The 24,007-nt window shown below is 36.0% G+C and overlaps 4 protein-coding genes across 4 annotated transcripts; 3 read left to right on the top strand and 1 right to left on the bottom strand.

Annotated features, from left to right (window-relative positions):
• Positions 1–114: 114 nt before the first annotated feature.
• Positions 115–3,819, top strand: LOC133530470 (trafficking protein particle complex subunit 2-like protein). The gene is made up of 4 exons (XM_061868388.1): positions 115–2,543; positions 3,032–3,243; positions 3,348–3,524; positions 3,613–3,819. Exons 1-4 carry the CDS (start codon positions 2,511–2,513, stop codon positions 3,656–3,658), a joined length of 468 nt encoding a protein of 155 aa, XP_061724372.1. The 5' UTR covers positions 115–2,510; the 3' UTR covers positions 3,659–3,819.
• Positions 3,820–6,998: 3,179 nt separating this feature from the next.
• LOC133530100 (small ribosomal subunit protein uS10) lies at positions 6,999–10,603 on the top strand. The gene is made up of 3 exons (XM_061867931.1): positions 6,999–7,144; positions 7,420–7,581; positions 10,361–10,603. The coding sequence occupies exons 1-3, from the start codon at positions 7,142–7,144 to the stop codon at positions 10,565–10,567; spliced, it is 372 nt and encodes a 123-aa protein (XP_061723915.1). The 5' UTR covers positions 6,999–7,141; the 3' UTR covers positions 10,568–10,603.
• Positions 10,604–13,169: 2,566 nt separating this feature from the next.
• Positions 13,170–23,722, bottom strand: LOC133530030 (S-adenosylmethionine mitochondrial carrier protein homolog). Its single transcript, XM_061867837.1, has 7 exons — positions 23,208–23,722; positions 22,832–22,952; positions 22,065–22,210; positions 17,849–17,947; positions 17,292–17,447; positions 14,894–15,015; positions 13,170–13,999 (listed from the first exon to the last, which is right to left on the bottom strand). The coding sequence occupies exons 1-7, from the start codon at positions 23,262–23,264 to the stop codon at positions 13,846–13,848; spliced, it is 855 nt and encodes a 284-aa protein (XP_061723821.1). The 5' UTR covers positions 23,265–23,722; the 3' UTR covers positions 13,170–13,845.
• LOC133530029 (transcription termination factor 5, mitochondrial-like) lies at positions 18,174–19,777 on the top strand. The gene has a single exon (XM_061867835.1). It carries the CDS (start codon positions 18,257–18,259, stop codon positions 19,769–19,771), a length of 1,515 nt encoding a protein of 504 aa, XP_061723819.1. The 5' UTR covers positions 18,174–18,256; the 3' UTR covers positions 19,772–19,777.
• Positions 23,723–24,007: the final 285 nt, after the last annotated feature.

Below are 24,007 nucleotides of genomic sequence, written 5' to 3'. Positions count from 1 at the left end.
CCCTGTTACCTTTCCATTGTATTACAAGTATACACCACATATATACATTAAAATAAATTTCTCTCACCAGGAGGGCATTCTATAAATGAGAATTAAATAAAACAAAATATTATATTTGGATTAAAATTATGACAATTATTTATTATATATAATAGCTCTCATTACGTCGACCATATTAAACATGACAAAATACAGACCTATTTAGATTTCATTTCATAATATAAGTATATCATTATAACTAAAGTAACATACAATAGATGGGTAAATTCCAAAATAATCTTTTGTACACAAAACTAACATAATGACATTCTAAATTGTGACAATCCTGAAAAAGACAGTAGATCAAAAATACCTAATATTTTATTTTAAATAAGATAATTTACTTTAATACACATAAACAATACTATACCTATAGAAAACATGGCACCTTAACTTCTTATTCAATCCAATGCAATATTATACATACCTTTATAATTGATACATTTTTGTTGCTAACTATACTTATACAAGTTATATGATACATGTCATCTGTATCTACACTTACTATATTAAATGTTACACATAAGATAATTAATGAGTTAAATGATATGACACATTTTACTCACGATTAATAGACAATTATCAAGAAGAAAATAATACTCCATGAAAAGTAAAGCAAATCATTATAAAAACATAAAAGTATGTATTGTAGAAACCAACAAGTAAGAAAAAGAAAGACTACACATTTCAATCTCAAGTGTAATTGCTCTTGAAATATATACAATTTTATCTTGAAATATATACAATGAGAGCATACAAAATATATTATATAACATGTTTGACAGTTGAAATAAAAACAAAGAATGCATTTAACCCTAATTATGTATCACAGATGTCCAAATAAAAGCATACAAAATAAACACTTGTTAAGACTCCATGCATTGCATACCTCTAGGTATATTGCCCACAGTTAGGCATCCACACATTTAAGACTTATATTTTTACGCTTTAGCAGTCTTACATCAAAAGTAACAACTTGTTCTAAACAGAAAGCCTATAGAATTACTAGAGCCCGGAATTTTCATAGCACTTTATGTCATTGTGAGTTGACAGAGGGCAACATCTGAAATTACATTATCTGCCTCCCTATCAATTGAATATATAAGAGTAATAGAGAGGCAAATAACGAAATATCGAACTTCGTATTTCACGGTAGGCCACAGTAATTCTGAGGTCATATAAAAACATACCTATTATCTCAAACAATATTAATTTGAAAGACATTATTTTCACATTTCTCAAATTCACATCATACCTTATCATTGACCTAAATTACCATGTCAATTGTTTAATATCTTATACATAACTTAATGGACTATACAGGCCTAATGTCTCTCTGTCTGGACTGCTGATTTCTCAAATACTGGGTGACTATACATCACGAACGATATAGAAAATATGTGATAGACAGTTGTATACATTGTAAGAATGCTTCTATTTTATTTTTATTATACAACAATCAATATTATATTATTATTATTAATGTCAGCTACACAGCCAGAGAATTAATCCAAGAATAGTAGTACCAGGAACACATGGTTTAAGTGGTACTGAAAAAACATATATGTACGATGGAAGCCATCCCATGCTATCAATGATTGTAGTGACAAAATAAGTTATAGTGTAGACTATAATAAAACATTGAAAATTGTAACAAGCTGACTGTGTAACCGTGTCAATGGGAACCGATTGTCATGGATCCCGGCGATGTGTCTGTTTGGGCGCTTGAATAACTTGAACGAGTTGCTTTACATCCTCGGAAAGTGCCCTTGGGAGGACTAATGAGTCTACCTGCTGCAGGTTAGAAACTGATAGTGCTACTTGCAACAGGGCAGTATCTCGGAGTGAGCGGAGACTCACACTTATATTCCAATTACTTCTAAAACGCGCATCATGGCGACTTATTGGAGCTCTAAAGATTGCTTGCGCGCCTATATTGTAGCGCTCGCCTGTGGCCACATCTGTGAACTCCCAAGGGTGAGTGGCGTAAGTATTAATATCGCAAAACTCTGTCGGCTGCAGACAGACGTAGAAACGTCGACGTCCAGAAAAATCCCTCCACCAGATATTCACAGGTCGTGAAGTGACATTTGTATAACGTATAAACACTTGATGAGTCGATTCCACTGACCTGACAAGCTCCTGCCCGCCGTGGTCATCTACTTCGTATAGTAAACCTTCGTCTGCATTTAACTCTTCTAGTATCGCCATTATTAATTCGTTAATAGGAAATACAGCTAGTTTCGTTACTTATGTATATATGCACTTAGTTACTTGAAACAATAAATCTGTTCCCATTCTCTTTCAAATATTCCCATAGTATGTGCGTGACAGAAGTAACGTAGACCAGTTATTTGATAACAAAAGCACGAGCTTGAGCACGATGAAGAACAGCAACAGTGGGTCAGGGGGTGTCAAGCAAATTGACTGTGAAGTTGGCAACAGACAGTTGTCAACAAAACTCGCGAAAGATGGCCGTGTGTGTGGCAGTAATAGGCAAAGATGTAAGTTTCACCTGCTTCCCTAAGTAATTATTTGCAATTTCCACGATTCTTCAACTTATACGACACAAATTTTAATCACTATATACCCACATTCTTGCACTAATTACGGAAAAACGAGTTTTCAATAGTCGCAATATGTAGAAATCAATGTTTGACATTCATTACCATAGACAACTGGTCAGTAGATTTACCCACATAGCAGGGTAATTTTAATTTGGCCTAGAACTATCTTATTTCAGAGATAATCATACTGTCTTAGTCTTTCGCTAGTACTAGCACCCAAAGAAAGGGATGAGTACAGTTGTCTTTGTTCTTACTTTACTTACTGACAAATTATGTTTGAAAACTACTTACTCGCCTTTGTTGTATTTTGTTTACTCTAAAGCTGTCTGTTTATCTTTCTATGTACAACAAACTCAACAAAGCATTTACATACATACATATGTACATACTATTATATTCTATTCTATTTTTTTAAATGTTTACAGAATTCGCCGTTATACATAGGTGGAATAGGAAATGATACTGGAACTGATAATGAACTCTCTCGCCAATGGCTTGTCCACACTGCTTTAGATGCATTGGAAGAACGATTAGCAACCACGAGTACCAACAATGCAGCAGCAGGAACAAATACTGCTCGAGCAGACCTCCGAGACTTGTACTTAGGACTTCTTTACTCTACTGATACACATAAAATGTAAGTAGCAATTGAATTAGGAAAAAACTACTATTAACACGCGGCACTGAATAGGTAAATCGTACTTAATAATTTATATTGTTACATTCTCTTTTTGGTTTCAGATACGGCTACGTAACAAACACAAGAATTAAACTTGTTCTTGTGACGAGCTCTACATCGCCCAGTGGAAGTAATATAAGAGATGCAGAAGTGAGGACGGCTTTGCGCCGCTTGCACGCACTGTACGCTGATGCTATATGCAACCCATTCCATTTACCGGGAGATCAAATAACTTCACCGTAAGCTGATCTGTTCTGTTCTCTTTTAATACTTTACAATTTCATTCTTCATTGACTTCAATTATAATGAAAATATATTTACTTTCAGGAAATTCGACAAGCAAGTCAAAAGTTTAATGCTAAACAACGTTTAATACTCAACGCAATAGTTTAACTATACTCCAGGATTAAACAAATAAATGTACAGGCACCCACATCGTGTATTTACGTTTAATGTAATGTAATTTGATTTGTTCATAGGAGTTTCTGCGTTAATTTGTATTTCTAATAAATTATTTATATTAGTGTTACAAGATTATATATGTATGTCTTTCCTTGCATATAAATTAAGATGTATATTATGTATAGAGTGCGGCCAAGCTAAGTTGGCAGCGCTTTTGATAGCCCAGGCGGTGCAACTGTTATTTTAAACGTCAAACTTCTATGAAATTATAAAGTTTACTTAACACTTGCACCGTCGGGGCTATCAAAGGCGCTGCCAACTTAGTTCAGCCTGACTCTATCTAATTTATTTTTACGGTTACAAAATAAATAAATAATGTATTAACACCCTTTTCATACTAGTTTATAGTAGGGATGTATTCTTTAACCTCGTCCTATTACAATTCTGAATCATTCCATCTTTTAACCGACTTCAAGATTTAAAAAGGAGGAGGTTATTAATTCGGTTGGTACGTTTTTTTTTGTTTGTTACTTCATAACTCCGTCATTTCTGAACCGATTTTGAAATTTTTTTTTTTATTGAATCGATATACAGATTGGTCCCGTTTTTGACAAAACTCAGTTGTGATGATGGGATCCATGAGGAATCGAGGGAACTCTTCAAATGTGAAGAGCATACATATAGTGATTTTTGTGTTTTCATCAACAAATCAAGAATTTACATTTAAAAAGTGATGATCAAAATGGAACTCTTCAACGGCGCATAGTTCACGTTTGGCGATTTGTCTTTATTGCTGTGTTTGTGAAGCAAATTGGATTTTTAAGACAATTTTTGTCAAGTTCGAGTTCTGACGATGGGGTTCATGAGGAATCGAGGGAACTCCTCAAATGTTAAAGGCATATATATTAGACATGTGTAAGTAATGCGCGTAACATCACAAATGAGATATCACTCAAACGCGTAATGTTGCATTACGCATCACTCCGAGAAACCAAGCATTACTTCAAACATCACTCGAGCATATGACTGGCCGAAGCGCGCGTAAACTCGTAAAGCATCAATATAGATTGACGCGCCGGTAGTCGGTACGAAAGGTCCGTTCAAGTAGAATCCGCGTAATGTATAATGAGCAATGAGACGTGATGGTGTGATGTGTGATGTTTGTTTGCCATGCTATCATTACTTTGCTATCCCGCTCGCACCCGCACTCACTGCTCGCTCGCTCTCATTCCGCAATGCTTTCGGAACACTTCGGATCGGTCCGCTCGGCCGGTCGGTAGCAGTCGCATTTGAGTTATTGCAAATTTCATTAAATTGATACGATAACGGATTTTTGCACCTGCAATCGATTTAAAACTGTAATGCGTTACCATAGAGCTTACAATGTTTTTAGTATTTTACCTATAAGGATGCGGCAAAATGATAATTCGCTTGCGAGTTTGAATTTGACGAACAAAAACGTATTTACTGTTTATTATTGTTGTGAAATGTTTGGTTTGGTTGACTTTCGCGGCAAACTAAATTAAGCACGAGTGAAGTTACTTATTTATCTTTAATTTAATAGTGAGCTAGTGTTTACAGTACATTCTCGTATCAGTATCATATCATAATTTTATTGATATACCCAAATAAAAATACTACCTAGTGACTCTCGATGGCGTAATCTCATTAATTAACAGATATTTTCTTTTATTTTTTCTATGATGCATATTTTACGACTATAAAAATAAAAACATTACAAAAACGATCTATCACATGGCGGTGACAAAACGCAATGCGTAATAGATCGACGCGCCGATATGATACGCTCTAGAGTCCTAACTCGCTGCGTAATGTAGTTGGTACTGTGATGAGTGTGACGTTGCCATCACGCGCGCGCCCGCGCGCTGTATTCGTTCGGGTAATGTTTCGTTTCGAGTGATAAGTGATGTGATATCTCAGTGTAACATTACGTTTTCGAAAAAGTGATGTGATATAGCATTACTTTTTGAAGCACTGTTTCGCGCATGTCTAATATATATATATATATATATATATATATATATATATATATATATATATAGTGATCTTAGTATTTTCATCATCAAATCAAGCATTTACATTTGTAGAAGTGACATCTGATGAAGAGGGACTGCTGATGATGAACAGAATGGAACTCTTCAACGCCACATAGTTCACGTTTGACAATTTGTTCTCTTCGCATGTTTGTGAAGCAGTTAGGTTTCAAGGCACATTTTAGTGAAGCTTGAGTTCTGATGATAGATTCCATGAGGAATTGAGGATATTTCTCAACGCTTTAAAGCAGACTTATAGCCATTTTTATTATTATTTCATGCATGGTGTGAAATAATTTATTTTAAATACAGTCGAATACCCTATTGCAGGTATTTTACCAGTCAACCAGCAAATCTGAAATGTGTCAAGGTGGGTGCAGTGACAAACCTCCTTTTCTACATAATTAGGCGTAGGACGCTGTCTTTTTAATGTCATTGTATGAAATCCAAAATCAATAATAATCTTTCTTTCACTGGTCTCATTTAAGTCTTTTTTTTTCTTAATCAAAAGTTACAAAATTGTAGACTTTGATTTAAAAATTATGAACCAATTCTGTCGGTAGCAATATTTTTTTTTGTGGGAAAGATACAAGCGTAAGAAAATGGCAGTATGATTCTCTACCTATGCTCCAGCGACGATTGAACCTAGCCAAAGTATATAAAAATAAGTTTTTGGCAAAAAAAATGTTTTATCGAGACAATTCTAAAAACCCCAAACACAATTAGCTTGCTTTGTTTTATCACAGAGTTCATGTGGCTACCTCCTATCTCCATCATCAGATCAGCTCGATGGTACCATAATATTGCATTGTCACCCGACTTACATATGTACTTCTGCAAATTTTCAGCTTCATTGGGAACCGGGAAGTGGGTCAAATTTAACTTGCAAGATTTGATTACAGACCGACAGACAACGGGGCAGGTGAAACGAGTATTATATTCTTTGGGTGAAACTAAATAAAAGCTTGTAAATAGCACATATTTTTTTAAACAGATTTTTGCAGTAAACTTGGGTAACAAAAGTTTTAAGCTAGCAACATTGAAACGTCAACGTTGCGTTCATAAATCTCTCGTCCAAAACTTTATATATTACCACTCTCTTCCCATCTTTTTGTAAAACAATTCCTTAAGTTAAAAGAATGGAACATTTTCAAATGTTTAATTACTTTCTTAAATTTGTTTGTAATAATTTAGTTGTTGGATGAGTGTGACGGAACAATCAAAATAAATAAGATTCGGCAATCAATAGAATATGGTTTTCGAACGAATCCTAAAGCACCAACGCTACATAAAAATGGAAATTGTCTCTTTCTTTTCTTGTGACAGAAGTTGTTCTCCGGTTCAGCGCTGAGCAAATTTGATTTCAAAGTTGTTTATCTCGACCGGGAAATCGCACGAACATGGTAAGTAATTCCTTAACAACGCATTTCATCTTAAAATTATTATTATTTTTCTCAGAAAATAAATATCACCTTTATAGAACGGTCAAATGGATTTTTTAGGTTAGGTCTACACGTGCAAATCTTTGCACCACAATTTTACCATGTTTCTATTAAATAAGCACTCTTAACTCATAAATAGTATATTTTAACGCGTAAAGTAAGTAGTTTTAGTCCATATTTTGCTAAAACATCCTAACTAAGTGAGTCATACATTTCATCATATTTGTCGGTGGCAGGCAGCCGCTGTAGTGTCAGGCAAGGACATCGAGAAGCCGCAGGCTGAGATCTCGCCGATCCACCGCATCAGGATCACGCTGACGTCCCGCAACGTCAGGTCGCTGGAGAAAGTGTGCGCTGATCTCATCAATGGCGCGAAGAAGCAGAAGCTGCGCGTGAAGGTTAGTAAACAAAAAAAACTTATTGTCTCTCAATTCTTTTTTTTTAAATTATAGTTCTGAGATTGTGAGATTGCATATGTTAGTACAGCCATGGAAACTATTTTCTTAAGGGTTTTCACATCCACATATGGACTGCACTAGCAGGGCAATTATAGTCTGGCAAACACAACTTGTCAGTCAGTAACAACCAGGAAAACTATACTCATCCCTTTCTTTTGGATGCTAGTATTAGAGTAATACAAAGGCAGTATGATTCTCTCTGTCTATGTTTGAAATGTTAGATGTCAACAAAATATGGCACAAATGTACAAAAATGGACTGTGTAAAAGTTATTGTGAGTGTATGGACACATTGGACACCCCTCAAATTTACATAGTACAAATGGAGGCTTTTAAAAAATGGTACTTGTTACATAATTATGGCATGTACAACACCCCTGATCTGGGGCCAAACTATGTAATGTTGAAAGTCTAATCTAGTCTAGTGCCCACTCAACTGGTAGTCCCATAATTTCTTCTTCATCTTATATGGTGAAGGACCAAGGAAAACAATGTGCCAGATGTTCTGCTAAATTAATACTTAGTGATTAATGTAAAGCATTATATTTCAATTTAAAATAATATACAGTAGAATCCGGATATAACGACCTTCAAGGGACCGGCGATATTATGTCTTACTAACCGGATGACGTATAAAACGGATATTTACATATGTATGTAATTATGTATTGGACCGAACTTGAGTAAATAATATCGACGCTAAAAACGGTTAGTCGTTATAAGCGACGTCGTTATAAATGAATTCTACTGTACTATATATGAATTTTAGTTTTGTTCTGAGCTCTGCAGTTAAGCTAATAAAATATATTTATTCTGGGAACTGTTGCTACTTTTAAAACTGTTTACCAAAGTTGCAGCTTAGTTTTAGCACATAGCTAACACAAAAAAAAAACTAAATAAAAAACCAGACAAGTGTGAGTCGGACTCACCCATCTAGGGTTCCATACTTTTTAGTATTTGTTGTTATAGCGGCAACAGAATACATCATCTGTGAAAATTTCAACTGTCATCACGGTTCATGAGATACAGCCTGGTGACAGACAGACGGACAGCGGAGTCTTAGTAATAGGGTCCCGTTTTACCCTTTGGGTAGGGAACCCTAAAAACAGTTGCATAATGGTTACAAAAACAGTTTTGGTACATGTTCAACTTAGAATAATCATAAAACATGCCCTTGCGCCTTGATGAAGACACACCAAGTCTGTACTGCTGTGTTCACCAAACGGGCGCTACAGCAGCTCTCTTCAAAGTGCAGACTGCCTGTCTGTACACCGGTCTGCTCATAGGAGAGATACAAAACTTGTTTTAACACTGACCGCCAAAATTAACTGACGGAGGTGGCTGCAGCCAAATCAGCCGCGCCGCGCACAATTAGCATAGCGTTCAAATGCTTTTTTTTAAATTGTTTCTACATATGACTCGTATTGTTTTTCATATCATCAAGCCACCCACTGATGTAAAGTTGCCAAGACTATTTGGAAACCTGTGATATGTCAAAATTATTCTAAATCCGGCGAAGTGAGAGTCGGACTCGCGCACGTAGGGACCATTATGCAGAGCACTGCAAAAAAAACACGTTTGTTGTATGGGAGCCCCACTTAAATCTCTATTTTATTCTGTTTTTAGTATTTGTTGTTATAGCAGCAACAGAAATACATCTGTGTAAATGTCAACTGTCTAGCTATCACGGTTCATGAGATACAACCTGGTGACAAACAGGCACGCCGACAGACAGAGTAGTCTTAGTATTAGGGTCCCGTTTTTATGCCTATGGAACCCTAAAAATTAAGCTGTATAGTGAAATAAATGATAAAGTATGAAAACATTCTTATCTGTTTTATACATAGATATTACAGAGAATTAAATTTATAAACAGCACACAAGTGTCTTGGTGGTCATGGGGTTAATTATGTGCAAGTAGATGAGGCTCCATTGCATAACAATTTGTAATATATGCTCAAATAAGTCTGGGCGAAAATTACCTGGATGATAGACCTGTATGAAATTATCCCCAGACTGATTTAGCCATGTTTTAATTTTAGTTAAAAATATATTTTATTGAATCCCTTTAATTTCAGGAAACTAAAAACATTATTAGTTTTTTTTATGCTAAATAATATAATAAACTCTCAAACATTAAATAACAAAATTTATAAAAAAAGATTTTCATCCACTTTTTGCCTAGCAACAAGCAACTATAAACTGCGCGAAGACATAAAAAAAAACTATAAACTGATAGCTGTAGAAATTCGTAGTAATTTAAATCAGAATGGCCTTAATAGATAAAAATTAATTATTGATTATCTTCAAAATTGAGTATTCTTAGAATACCGGTGTTTTTGAGAAATTAGCGTAAATTACGCACAGAAATAACGGGGTTTAAAAAACATGGTAGTGTTTGTGAGGAAAGAGAAGAGTCGTGGAATGTATGGGGCCCAATGGGGCTCCTTCCGAACAGACTATATATGTTTACTAATATACTCTGGCAATCCCACATTGTCAAATGAAAAGTCGCAAAATTCAAATTTTCCATGGCAGGAAAGCCTTCGCGCCTTCATTTTAAAATTTGCCGCCTTTTTCTACTGCTGGAAATACCAAACGGCATATATTTGTTTATTACGGAATTCTCCGCATACAGATTAGCCGACAACCACATCGACCTAACTATTTATTTATAACTGCAAAAATATTGAATCTATATTTGAATTATTTGCTTCCAGGGCCCCGTCCGCATGCCCACCAAGATCCTGCGCATCACCACCCGTAAAACCCCGTGCGGTGAGGGCTCCAAGACCTGGGATCGCTTCCAGATGCGCATCCACAAGCGGGTCATCGACCTGCACTCGCCGTCCGAGATCGTTAAGCAGATCACGAGTATCAACATCGAGCCCGGTGTAGAGGTCGAGGTCACCATCGCCGACGCGTAGGCACAGCTGCCAAATAAATCTATTTTGGTTTAAGGACTTTCGAGTTTTTACTTTTACCCATAATTTAATAGTAAGGCCGCAGACTGGACGCAAACGACGCATTGAGCGGCAAATCAAAGCCATTCATGCATTGCGCTCGACCAAATATGAACGGCATTGATTTGCCGCTCGTCGCGCCGCGCGCCGCTTGCGTCCAGGCCGCGGCCTCGGCGCAGCGCGAGGCCGGAGTGGACGCTCGCGCGGCGCGGCGGCGGGCTCACAAGAGATGTGAGCCGCGTGCACTATTTAAGGCGCCTGTGATACGTTTGCATTTGTTTAATATGCACGCTGCACGCCCCGCCCCGCTGAACACCCAACTCCAGCCGTACACTTACGAGGACAATTTATGCAATTTAAGTGGTAAAAATGGCAAGGATTCCTTAGTTGTTTTGCCCAGTCGGGATTTTCCGGGTAAAACCAGGTTGATATTTGTGTCAAGTAAATATGGGAATACCTACAATAATGATGTGATGAAGACGTGAGTAAGATGTTTGGGGAAAAACACGATTTCACCCATAAACCCAGTTTCGGATTATTAAAATAGAATATTTCTTTATTTGCCAGAATACGTAATGGTAGATGATTAGTAGAGTTAACATCAATAATAGCGGACGAGATTATATACATATTAGGTAATCGTGTCTGGATATTTACGAACTTATTTTTTACAATATTAGAGAGTGGCTGATTAATCGTTCTACCTGCTACATTAAATGCTAAAGCCTAGTTCAGAGTTAGTAATTTAGTCAAGTGGCGAGTATTTTAGTTACTATCGATAAACTGACCAAAAAACGTTCGCTCTACAGACGAGAGAGTTACAAATGAGGAGGCAGTATTTTAAAATGAAAGGATGGTAGACTACGTTAATTTAGTCCAGTGGCTCGCTCAGTTACTAAACGTGTTTGAACTCTGTGATCTAAAATTTAGTCTAGTAGAGTGGTGGAGGGGGGCTCACTCGCAAGAAAAAATGGGTTATTTTCGTGGGTTTTTTTTTTCCCCACTAGTTACCACTGGTAACAACTTAGTGGGAATAACCCGAAAAAATTGACCCACTCAACTAAATCACTGACTATTTAAATCTACTCGACACGATTGGTGTTCAAACACGTAATACTCGCCACTCGACTAAATTACTAACGTAGGCCGAACTAGGCTTAATTGAGTGTACCTTTTGCTTCGGCAACTTTACGTGATCATCGTTACACACTGGAAGTATAAAATAGTTAGAAATAAAACAATATCATTTTGCTATTATTTGTATAATAAAATAACTATCTACTTACTAAATAACAATTATTCCCTTTGCTACAACAAATCTCAATACATCACTGCATTTTATTATGTGTATCTGAGATAAATAACTGATCAAAGTTATAGAGTCAGACCAAGCTAAGTTGGCAGCGATTTCGATAGCCCGTCATAATTTCATAATTCATATATGTATGACGTTTAAAATAACACTTGCGCTCTCTGGCCTATCAAAATCGCTGCCAACTTATCTTGGCCAGTATAATTTTTCACAACAAGATGACTAGAAATGAATTTCTTATTCGTAACAGAAATACGTATATTAATATTTTCTTAGCATAGGTATATTACCTACATTAGGTATGCAGCTGCATTCAGAAACCAATAGACAATCAGGCTCTGAATTCGGGGGACGCATTTTACAAATTAAATACAATTTATACACAGTGGATCTTAATTTATTTAGATATATTCAGGCTCAATATTTCCCCGCCGGGCACAGATGGTAATAAGCGCTACATATAAATCGTTCCCATCTGTGCCCGCCATTTGTATGGCGGTGGTCACGTGGGGAGAGCATAGATGGGAATACACCAAAAAATCAGGTCGTGTGTAGTGCGCCTAAAGCGGTAACAATAACAATGATCTAAACAAATGGTTAATTGATGATCCATGTAGGGTTCAAGCTAATTTGGCTGTCAATACCAATGGTATGAAATGTCCAATGTAAACTATACCCTAAACGGCTCAACAAATAAAGTCTGTGACTGTATATGAAGCTTTAAAAATAGGGATCCAAATGTTTCTTAAAAGCTATAACAGACGGGCGTACCGGACAGGGACCTTGATCCGGATCGAGGCCCGATTGATCGTCTGGAAGGTGGTCCACGGTACGTCCGTCAAGGACGCAGCTATAAGTTATATTATAGGACATTATTACACAATTGACTAAGTCCCACAGTAAGCTCAATAAGGCTTGTGTTGAGGGTACTTAGACAACGATATACGCCGTGTTTTTTTTTGATTTGCGTTAATTTCGAGGGTGCATTCCTGAGCTTAAATTAAGTAACTTTCTCAAAGATACCGATATTCTAACTAACTCCATTTCGGAGATAATCAATCATAAATTTTTATATTATAAGGCCCTTACGAGCGTGTACACTTGCTTTAGGACCTGTTTACTTATTAGTTAGTGTTTAGTGCGAGTTCATACATTTGCTACTAAACGTACGTACTATCTCGGACGATCGATGTTAGAAATGACATTGATATGTCACAGTTTTCAATTGTTTGGTTGAGTTAAATGTAATGCCCGTGTTACAACAACGCTATATGCAACATTTAGTTACTTTTTATAAAAATAAGAATAGTAAAAAAAAAAAACAAAAAAAATATTTTTTTTTGAAAATTAACTATGCCATTTAGTTTCCTTAAACGTACTTACCGAAACCCCGGACTTAACGCAATTCAATAAAAACACGGTGTATATAATATATAAATATTTATAAATACTTAAATACATAGAAAACACCCATGACTCAGGAACAAATATCCATGCTCATCACACGAATAAATGCCCTTACCAGGATTTGAACCCGGGACCATCAGCTTCGTAGGCAGGGTCACTACCCACTAGGCCAACCGGTCGTCGATAAGTGAAAGCGAGAAAGACATGTCGACCGGACCAAAGTAGCGGTCTGGTACGCCAGTCTGTTACATCTTTAATATCTTGGGTGGTTCTAGTTTATTTTACAGTTTTTAGTTTTATTTCCTGTATACAGCCGAAGAAACGTTAACTTCCCAAGTTGTTGACCAACAGTTTGCTGTAGTCGTAGACGCTAAAAAACACGAACGGCGTGAATGGTCATAGGGTGTATTCCCATTTATCCCCGCCGGGCACAGATTCATATGAATCATGTCCCCGCCTCATGTATGACGGCTGTCACGTGGGGCGACAATAAACGGGAGTAGGTACATCTAAAATACCTTCGTTAGCTCCCCAGATAATTGTTGACCAGCAATTTGCTGTAGTCGTAGACGCCGAAAAAAACGAATCCGCCCGCCATGAACGCTGTTAGGCGCGGCGTCACGCCGGCGAACAGGCCTCGTACGCCTGCTTCAGCGTATATACTGCGGAGTATAGGTCTGAAAGAAATACGTTCATATTTAAAAATCATAGGATTTTTCCATACTAAATCAACTGAATTATCTGTGTTTTCCTTTCCTAGTGTATAATTACTAATTATTTTCCCTTTTTATCTTTATTTTTATTTAGTTTCATCTGTGCCGTTGTCTGTTGGTCTGTAATCAAATCTTGCAAGTTAAATTTGACTCATTTCCCGGTTTCCGATTGAGCTGAAAATTTGCATACATATGTAAGTCGGGTGACAATGTAATATTATGGTACCAGCGAGCTGATCTGATGATGGAGACACGAGGTGGACATAGGAACTTTGTGATAAAACAACGCAACCTAATTGTGTTTGGGGTTTTTAGAATTGGCTCGATGAGTATTAGTTGCCTGTGGAAAGAAAAAAGTACCAAAAGTGAAATTTTAGCCAATAACTTTTTTAGCTAAATTTTCCTATTACTTTTTTTGTGTAACATATGTATGTATTGTATAAATCCTATAAATTTTGTACGTATTTATATATATCATCTAATCTATTTATCTATCAAAGACCTTATAGTACAAAAAATCGACAAGAACCTAACCAGGAATCGTGCCACCTGGAGGCTTAGGACAAGAAAGGCCGACCCCAAATAGGGATAAAGGTCCAGGATGATGATGATGATATATCATCTACTTTCTGGTACCTTGTTGTACTAGTTGCTGCATTTGTCACCCTCTTCTCACTCTCGGCTCTCACATACTCAAGGGTTAAGTGGAAGGGATCTCTTAAAGGGATAAGTTCGCCTTTATACTTAGTTTTACCTAATTGTAAGTTACTTTTGTTTACATGTGTTTTTGTACAATAAAGAGTTTTAACTACTACTAAATGCTCTGCCATTGGCGGCGTGAAAGAAATAATAGCATACTTGATCCTCAGCTTGCGCTGGTGGCCGTAGTCGGGGGCGAGCATGATGCGCGTCTTGGCCAGGTCGAGCGGCGTGGTGGCGGCCGCCGCCAGCGCGCCCGCCAGCGCGCCGCACGCCGCACTCTGCAGCAACAATCAATTATATCATACAAAGCTTTACAGTCGAGTACCGTGTTCAGGCAACGAAGCTTGCTGAGTTGCTGAAGTAAGGTACGAAATTAAAAAGCTTGATTATAGCACTATTGTATATAATACCTTTTATACGAGTCATCTAAAACAATAGTTTTTTTACTATAAAACCTAAATAATTTATGAAAATTGATAAGTCTCTCAGTAAACAAAAAATTAGTACAAAAGACAAATGCGCAGCTACTTACTTTTCTATGAGAGCGCGACGGCACGTGATTAGTCAAATTGTTTTATAATTGACTACGGCGTATCGAATCGAATATCGAATTATAGTTTAGTTACATGAAATTTTTATTCAACTATTAGTTATTACAGTCGACGAATAGAAAAACAAATTTTCACCACTAGCTCATCAAAGTTCTTTATTCGTCAGAAACTGATAATAATAATGTATTTTATTTTACCCACAAGTGGTAAAGTAATTTGATGCAAAATCTGAATTATTAAAATTCCTATAGAATCTGTGCGGAAAGAGAAGAGTCGTGGAATGTATAGAGCCCAATACATTCCATGACTCATCTCTTTCTGAACAGACTATACCTAGAATATAATAATATGTAGCATTATCTATGAAAAGGGACCTTATTGTCGATGGCGCTTACGCCGCACTGCGTCGCGCAGCGTTGTATTTGTAGCGGAGCATCGTTTATGACGGCGGAAGCGCCATCGACAATAAGGTCCCTTTTCATAGATAACGTCACATATAATGTTAAGTAAAAGAGTTATTATTTGTACTAAATATTATGGAGTCAAACCAAGATAAGTTGACAGCGATTTTGATAGCCCAGACAGTGCAAGTGTTATTCTAAACGTCAAACATCTATGAAAATACGACATTTAAGTATTTAACACTGCCAACTTAGCTTAGTCTAATCTAACTCTATTTAGTTAGGTCAGTGGTTCCTACCCTTTTCAGTACTGTCACCCGTTTACACAGGACACAGCACGCACGCACGCCACGCTAGGGAACAGGGTTTTACCCGTCCTCCATAATTGTTCATATTATTTCTTATAGATCTTTGTTTTCTTTAATTAGCTTATCACCCCCGTAAATACCAGTTTTACCCCCACGGGGGAAATTACCCCCGGATTAGAAACCACTGAGTTAGGTAATGTAGTTTTAAGACTTAACGATAATTGTACTTCCATTACGAACTTACTACACCTTAACACGACCTTATTGGTAAATAAATATGAGCGTGTAAAGATAATATTGAACACGTGGCCCGCTTAGCTACTTCTACTGTCGACTCATGCAACGGGGAACACCACCAATCAAAATCTTACAGTATAGTATGAATTTTATGAATTTACTTCTTCGGTCTCGGCGGAGAGAATTTTAAATAGAGGTGGATTATCCTTTGTAGTCACAATAAATTTTCTGCCATCTTTCGACAGATGATTAAAACTTTTAGAACGCCATTTGACTTTGATCCTTATTCTTTCACTGATATTTATTAAATTTGTTGATGTTTAAAATTTGATAATATGTTGGTGATGTTCCCCGTTGTATGTACAATCGACAGCAGGCGCTAAGCGGGCCAGAACTCGGGAACAAATATCAGTGTTCATCACACGAATAAATGCCTTTACCAGGATTTTAACCCGGGACTATCGGCTTCATAGGCAGGGCACCTACTAGGCCAATCCGGTCGTCAAAAATAATCATTTCATAAAATTCGTACTATACCACCATTGTAAGAAGGGTTGCAAACCATGGGGCGTCCCGTTTTTGGAGCCCTAGAGTATCCGTCCCGCAATGGGCGCACGCGGGACGCCGATTGTCCCATTTTCAGACTAAGACTAGCTAGATTATAAGCACTGAAACGAACTGTCAGTAGTAAATTAGAGTAATTAATTTGAGAGCGCGTGACGCCCGAGCCTCCTGCCAACCAGTTAACCCTGGTTTAATTTTTCATGCCTTTCAATATGTTGACGGCCAATATACTTTACCCAGTTAGGTCGGGTGAAAGAGTCCCACATTTTATATCCAAGTCCCGCAATTAGATCCCAAATCTGTGTACTAAGGTTGGCAACCCTAATTGTGAGCCTTGTGTTTATTTCCCAGATACAACTTTTACAAGTCATAAAAATATAAGTACAATTATAATCATTAATTAAACAAAAAATAATAGTAATAAATAAAAAAACAATGAAATTGGTAACAATTTTGGTACATACTAAGACAATTAAGAAACCTACCAACTTACTTGAAAACTCGTTATATCCCCGCCGTTATGTTGGCGCACTTGCGTCTTGAGAAACTCCCATAAGGGCAGTTCTAGGAAGCTGAAGGGCAGGTCTCGAGCGACTGTTGAGAAGAACCCGCGGTACACGCCTCTCCGGAGACCCTCAGTTTGGTAAGCCTGCGAATAAGCAATTATTTTTTCTGGGATCAAAATGGAGAGGCCGCCACTCTCCAAACGTCACCGATAATCGAATGCGATTTGCAATACATTGCGTCTTTAAATAGATCGATTGAGTTCGTTGTCGTTGCTCCTACTTAGCCAGCAATTATCTTAAATCGTATGCCATTCGTTGCTAGGTTTGTAAAAATTATAACAGGTCAGCAACACACATCTCACACATATAGAGTCAGACCAAGTTAAGTTGGCAGCGATTTTGAAAGCACAGACTGGAAGGTTTTATTTTAAATGTTAAACTTTTATCAAATTATGACGTTTATTATACTTGCATAGTCTATGCTATCATAATCATTGCCAACTTAGCTTGGTCTAATTCTGAACGTTGAACTAAAACAACCTACCTTAACTAATATCCGGATGCTGCTCTTCTTCTCACTGCCGACGTACGTCTGCTTGCGCTGCTTGGCGATCTCGGTCGGCACTCGGATTACACACGCTAACTAAAAAAATCTTTATATTTTAAGGACAATACATTAAAAAAAAAACACGTTTCTGAAAGCTCTAAGAAAGAGGGACAACCAAAATTATTGGTCTCTTTATCTTGCTTTATCCATTGCATGCAGGACAGTAATGCTGGACTGTGTAGATGCGGCTTTACTGCATTTTTATGGTTTACTTTAGCGTTAAAAGTAGCACCTTGAATAACATTACGATCGCGCTGTCACAATGACATTGACACTATTGACAGGCATAACCTAAAAACTACTGTTATACTTTATATATTAAAATTATGAGATTATTTGAATTAAATGCTGATTCAAAAAATGTACAGAATGCGGCCTCCCCGTTGGGGAGTTTTTTGCCGTTGTATTTCAGTTTTAAATGGCGACAGTTCGCACAAATTGTGTAAATACTTTGACATCAGCCAAAGCAAAGCAGAATTTTTAAGTTTAAAGCAACCCTACGTGAATAAATTAGACGAAACGGCGTTAAAAGGCCTCATTGAAACCGTGACCGATTTAGGATTTAAAAAAGATGTTATTATAAATGATCCTCAGATGTTCAGTATAATGCCAACCACTTTGCGTTTTCGATACAAAGTTTTGGAAGAATGTGGCTTTCAAAATATAACACCAAAGCATTTATTAAAATATTTAACAATAACAAAGCAGAAAACGATAGAATATTTAAAAACTTCTGGTGAACTACAAAATATTGATGTAGAAAAACGTCTGGCAAGTTATATGACACAGTGGCCAACATCTTTAAGTAATTTAACATTCGGGGACAACCATGAGACAACTCTTTATAGCTTAAGACTGAAAATTCTTCAACGGTATTTAGAATTGGTACTAGATTTGTCAGAAGATGAATTCCAGCATGGCATAAAGACGTATCCTACAATCAAACATCGACCGCTACAAATTATAAACGAAACACTAAATTTACTACAATCAGTTGTTATGATACCGGACAAGAAAATAAAAGCAAATCTATATCTCATTCATGTTGATCCGGAGAACTTGAAGCAAATTATTTACAAGTTCCGTTTCATAGGCGGAATCGATGTTAAGGAAGTATTAAGACTACACCCGAAACTAGCTACAAAGAAATATGATGTTATGGTAGAAATTTGGAATATTTTACAGGAATATGATATAAGCGATGAGGCACAGAGAAGATGTTTTGACATATATACACTAAGCCCTGCTACAATAAGAGAGAGACTAGAAGAGGTTAAATCTATACCTGAATTTCAAGCATTTACAAATCATCCTAGATTCCTGAAAATGATACATTACAAAAATACAGCAATGAATAGACTTAAAAACTTGTATGACGGTAGAAAACAATGCCTAAGCTTGAATGTGCTATCTGGGAGCTCTGCACATTATGAATCATTCCAAAATGCGCCTGGAGACAGATTTGGTAAAGGCAAAGATCTGGTATTTTGTATCACCGAATCCCTCGGAAATGTTCACAGTCGGAATCAAATATGGAAGATGATCAAAAAACATCCATTTCGGTTTAATGTGCCCCTTGTACAAGTAAAATTTGTATGTCAAGAGTTATTAAGGAAATTTGATGTTCAAGATATTTACGAGAACTGCCCAATATTATTATATCCTTGGAGTAAAATTGAAAATATGCTTAATCATTTTGAAAAGAAAAATTCTAGAGAATCATTGCACAATAAGGACATGCTAGATATAACAAAATTAAGTAAATCACAAATACTGAGTTTAGTTGTATATTTGTTAGAGAAAAATCACTATTTTACTGGGAATGGCGTGTGGAAAGAAACTGTAAAAATAAAATGTTGAAAAAGCTGTTTTTTTTTATTTACTCTGAACCTGACAACATAGGCAACGCAAAATGTTAATGCACTAAAAAAAATATGTCTTACTCTTAGGTTTGAATGCTTGATATTGGCTAATCATAAGTCACCATTTGATATGTTATTGTTTTGTACAAAGATTATAAATAAATACGAATCCTAGGGGATCATTCATTAAGGCGAATGGTAAGTTTTTTCCATACAAACTTTGTGCGCGTTTTTCTTCGTTTGTGTTTGCGCTACAGTTATTATTTTTGGTAAATATGCTTATTTTTTCTATTAGCTAGGGCTTGATGTATTATTATTATTATTATTTAATAAAGAAAAATTTCTACATTAAGTTCTGCATATATCCAATATATACAAGAAAAAAATTAAATTAAATGCTATAGTGCCAAAACTAACGAATAAAACTTGCACAAGGTTTGTATGGAGAATGCCCTTAGAGAATGTACCTTAATTACATCACACGTAACGCTTGCAACCCGAATAACCGTATATACGGATATCCGTCAAATTTACTATCCGCATAATTATTAAGTTGATATCCGGATAAAACGAATAATTCGAATACCATTTATGACAAAAATATCGTTACATTTTTTAAGAAAACTATTTGAAGAACGTTGAAAGTTAGATTGAAAACCGGTTGAGTTTTTTTATTTGAATACATTTTAACGTTATAAAACTGTTTAATTAAATTTTACTTCTTTATTGTCGACTACTCCCTAACTTTTTTTTAATATTCAATGACAATCTTATGAATATCGCCTTATATTTGCTCCATAAAAGTAACTTTCATTATTGGTAGTGTACAAATACTTTTTTAATAAAATGCAAACAAAACTAAAACTGTTGGTAAAAGCAGACCTCTTGTATGGATCCAGCGGAGGAGGACTTCGATAAATATTGAACTGCCAAAGTAGATGAAGTAGTTTAGCAGATATGATAACAAGGTTTTAGCATTTAAAATAGGGATCTAGAGAAGTCAAAGACTAATTCCCAAAGGTTGATTTTCACAGGAAAGCATCGGCAAAAAGTTATTTCCAAGTGAAATTCGGAAAAAAATGGGGAAAAGGTAGGAGGACGCCTAAAAATACCTAAACACTTGCTGTTACGCAGACATATACATGGTGACCTTAGCCATTGGACAAACCCTGAAATCCCACGTAGGGTTACTTCTCAGGAATGCTCTGACGTTAATATTTTTTTAATTAGAACAATAGATAAAAATTTTTTTTGCAACAAAAGTTATTTGCAATAATCGACAACAAAAAGAAACACACTGTGTTAATCTTTGGCAGTGTTTTTGACAATTTGTTCGAAATATTTGATAATGATGACATTTTTCAAAAGTCAGAAGCTTATTAGTGTCATAAATAAAAAAGATAATCAAAAAGGTCGAAGAAGATTCCATACTATTCTTTGAGGATATTACCTTAGGAGCTACTAACATATACAGGCTGCTCCAAAGTAAAAAATGGTAATTTGTTAATTTCTTCGAAACCGCTACACCAGTTGTTATGATATTTTGTACACTGGTTAATATATACCCTAATGCATATGTACATTTCGGCTTTGTCCAATGGCTAGGGACACACTGTATACGTAAAATTTGATAAGATTACAATTTTCATAAAGTTCGTGTGATTTTTATTAAATAAAAAGTAAATATTCGTATTATTCGTTTTATCCGGATATCCGGTTAGTAAAAAGTATTCGAAATATCCGGATACAAAAATGGGCGGATAGTTGCAAGCCCTTATCACACTTTTAGGGGGTGGGAGGGGGAGTCATAAACTCTGTGACGTCACTGTAACTTCATCAGTAACCGTTTTTTTTTATTTGCTGTACATTTAAATAACAAGTTTTTGGGACGATAATTGTTTTAATTCGTTGAAATTGTCATTCCTAATCAGTTTTGATAAAATATTAATACTACTTAATTCGATTTGCCGATTTCGTTGAAAACAAAATTGCCAAAAATGTGACATCACACCACGGGGAAGGGTTTGCCAAATGTGCCAGCCAGTGTAGACGTGCCTCGGCCGAAACAGCGCGCGCGTTTTCCTCGCTTGGGCGCACCACCTCGGCTGAGGCACGTCTACACTGGCCGGTTTGTGTATGAGGAAATTGCTTTGCGTGTAGGCTCGCTTTGTGTGGATCCGCCTAATGACATAGTAGAGGTTGCAGGAATAGACTGGATGTACAATGCCAGACACAGATATTTGAATTAAATAATAAAAAAACAAGGCAAGATGATAATAAGTGAAACATACCACTTCAGCAACACAAGCCGCAGCACTGTGGACCAGCGGAGCATACTGTGGGGCCACCAGGGGCTCACCTAGCTTCTTAGTAGCCTCATATGACATGAAGAATAGAGCTGTTGTTGGCATGGAAGTTGTTGCCACTGTTAGTAGCCCTGGAATAGTGGTTCAATTTCAGTTTTAGTCCATGGCAGAGTTTTGCAAAAAACATGCTTGAGAATTTAGATGTGTTGTTATAAATTTCTGAATGTAATAATTTCTTTGGTTGTTCCTTCTTAAATCAGAGGGCCATAAACAAAAATCTAAAATTCGTTATCTGTCTCTCTATTGTCATTACATAGATAATTTTATCAAATTAATGAACTGTCTTATTGTGGGCAAACTGAACAGTACAATTGTAAAAACTTGCCTTGGGGTCACCCTCAGATAATGAAAATATAATTATGGAGGTGGATGCATTCATGTAGGATTTTATTTTATTGTAAGCTTTTACATTATGGTTACTTTAAAATATTAAATAGTTATATTACTGCCAATATATTCGCATATAAATAGTAAAAACAACAGATGAATATAAACCGAGGTTTATACAGAAAAACAACCTATAGTGAATTTGATAAACACAAAAATCATGAGTTCTTTTTTTTCTTTTAAATAGACACACTATGTATATGTCCACTTTACGTGTATTTTATGTTTTTTTTTCAGAGTAGTGTAATGTTTTATTTATTATATGTCATTTCTTTTCAGAACTAAATAAAATAACTAAAAAATACCTTTATACACCCCTCTGAAGCCTCCAGCTTTCTGGAAACCCTGTTCACTCTGTAGCCGTGTTTTTAGCGTGTCCAAGGGATACAGGGCCACATCTACCGAGATCCCTGCCAACGCGCCCGCCTAAATAAAATATTGAAAACTTTTTAGCATTATTTCACCATCTTCATATGGTAATCTTTAAAAAAAAAAACTACATATTTACTTTGTTTATTTTCATTCCGTAGTTTCTCATTGTTTTTAATAGCATAAACTATAATTTAAAACAAATAAATCCTTTCTAAAAGTCAAGAAACGGGAAGGATGAAACTAGAATATACCTAGTTGCAGACAATTACATTTGACGTACCTAAAAGGAAAGTTTATACAAATACTCACTATTAAAGGCGCTAAATATGTAGATTCTACGAATTCAGGTTTCTCTAAGGATCCCATTTATAAAGATTTTGATTGACGCCACTGAAGTAAATACGACCAAAATTCTAACCTCACTACGCTACGTATCTCTTTTGACGTTTGAAAGAAAAATCCTTTTTGAAGTTTAATAAGATTAGGTTATCTTTACGATGTTTACACCAATGTAAATATTTCACAGTAATCTGTAAATGTTTCATCATTATTATGTAAACTGAGATTTATACTTTAAAGCGTTTGAAACTTTTAAAAGAAAGTGAAATAAAAATTTAACGGATGTACACACTCTGTTGTCTCTGACTTCTGACTGACACTTAGGATATTGCCAGAGTATTGAAGATAACTTTGAATAAAACTAGGTAAATTAAAAGTTAGAACAAAGTTAGAATCGCCAAAAAACTATAAATATAAAAATCACAAAACAAAGTATATTTCATAGATTTTTCGAATACATTTTGGACTTTTTTTATAATTAAATTTACCTATTTACTTTTTCTTTCAGGCAACACTAAGGTGGATTAAAGGCGTCTATGCCTATATATAATCATATTTTTTTAAACGATTGGACTTTGGAGATGGAGGTACATTTGAATGCGCAGGCTTATTTTGAGGTCGTCAAAGTGATAAATCTATCAAACTATACTTGGTCAAGCAAATCTTGTCAGTAGCAAAAGGTGGCAAATTTGAAAAATTGCGGGTTAGCAACACTGTTTTCGAACAATTCCAAAATCGCGTGTCATCTGTATTTTATCTGTGGAATGTGG

Source organism: Cydia pomonella, chromosome 22 (assembly GCF_033807575.1).
Source record: "Cydia pomonella isolate Wapato2018A chromosome 22, ilCydPomo1, whole genome shotgun sequence".
Classification (NCBI taxonomy): Eukaryota; Metazoa; Arthropoda; class Insecta; order Lepidoptera; family Tortricidae; genus Cydia; species Cydia pomonella.
This window is presented reverse-complemented; position numbering and strand designations above follow the sequence as displayed.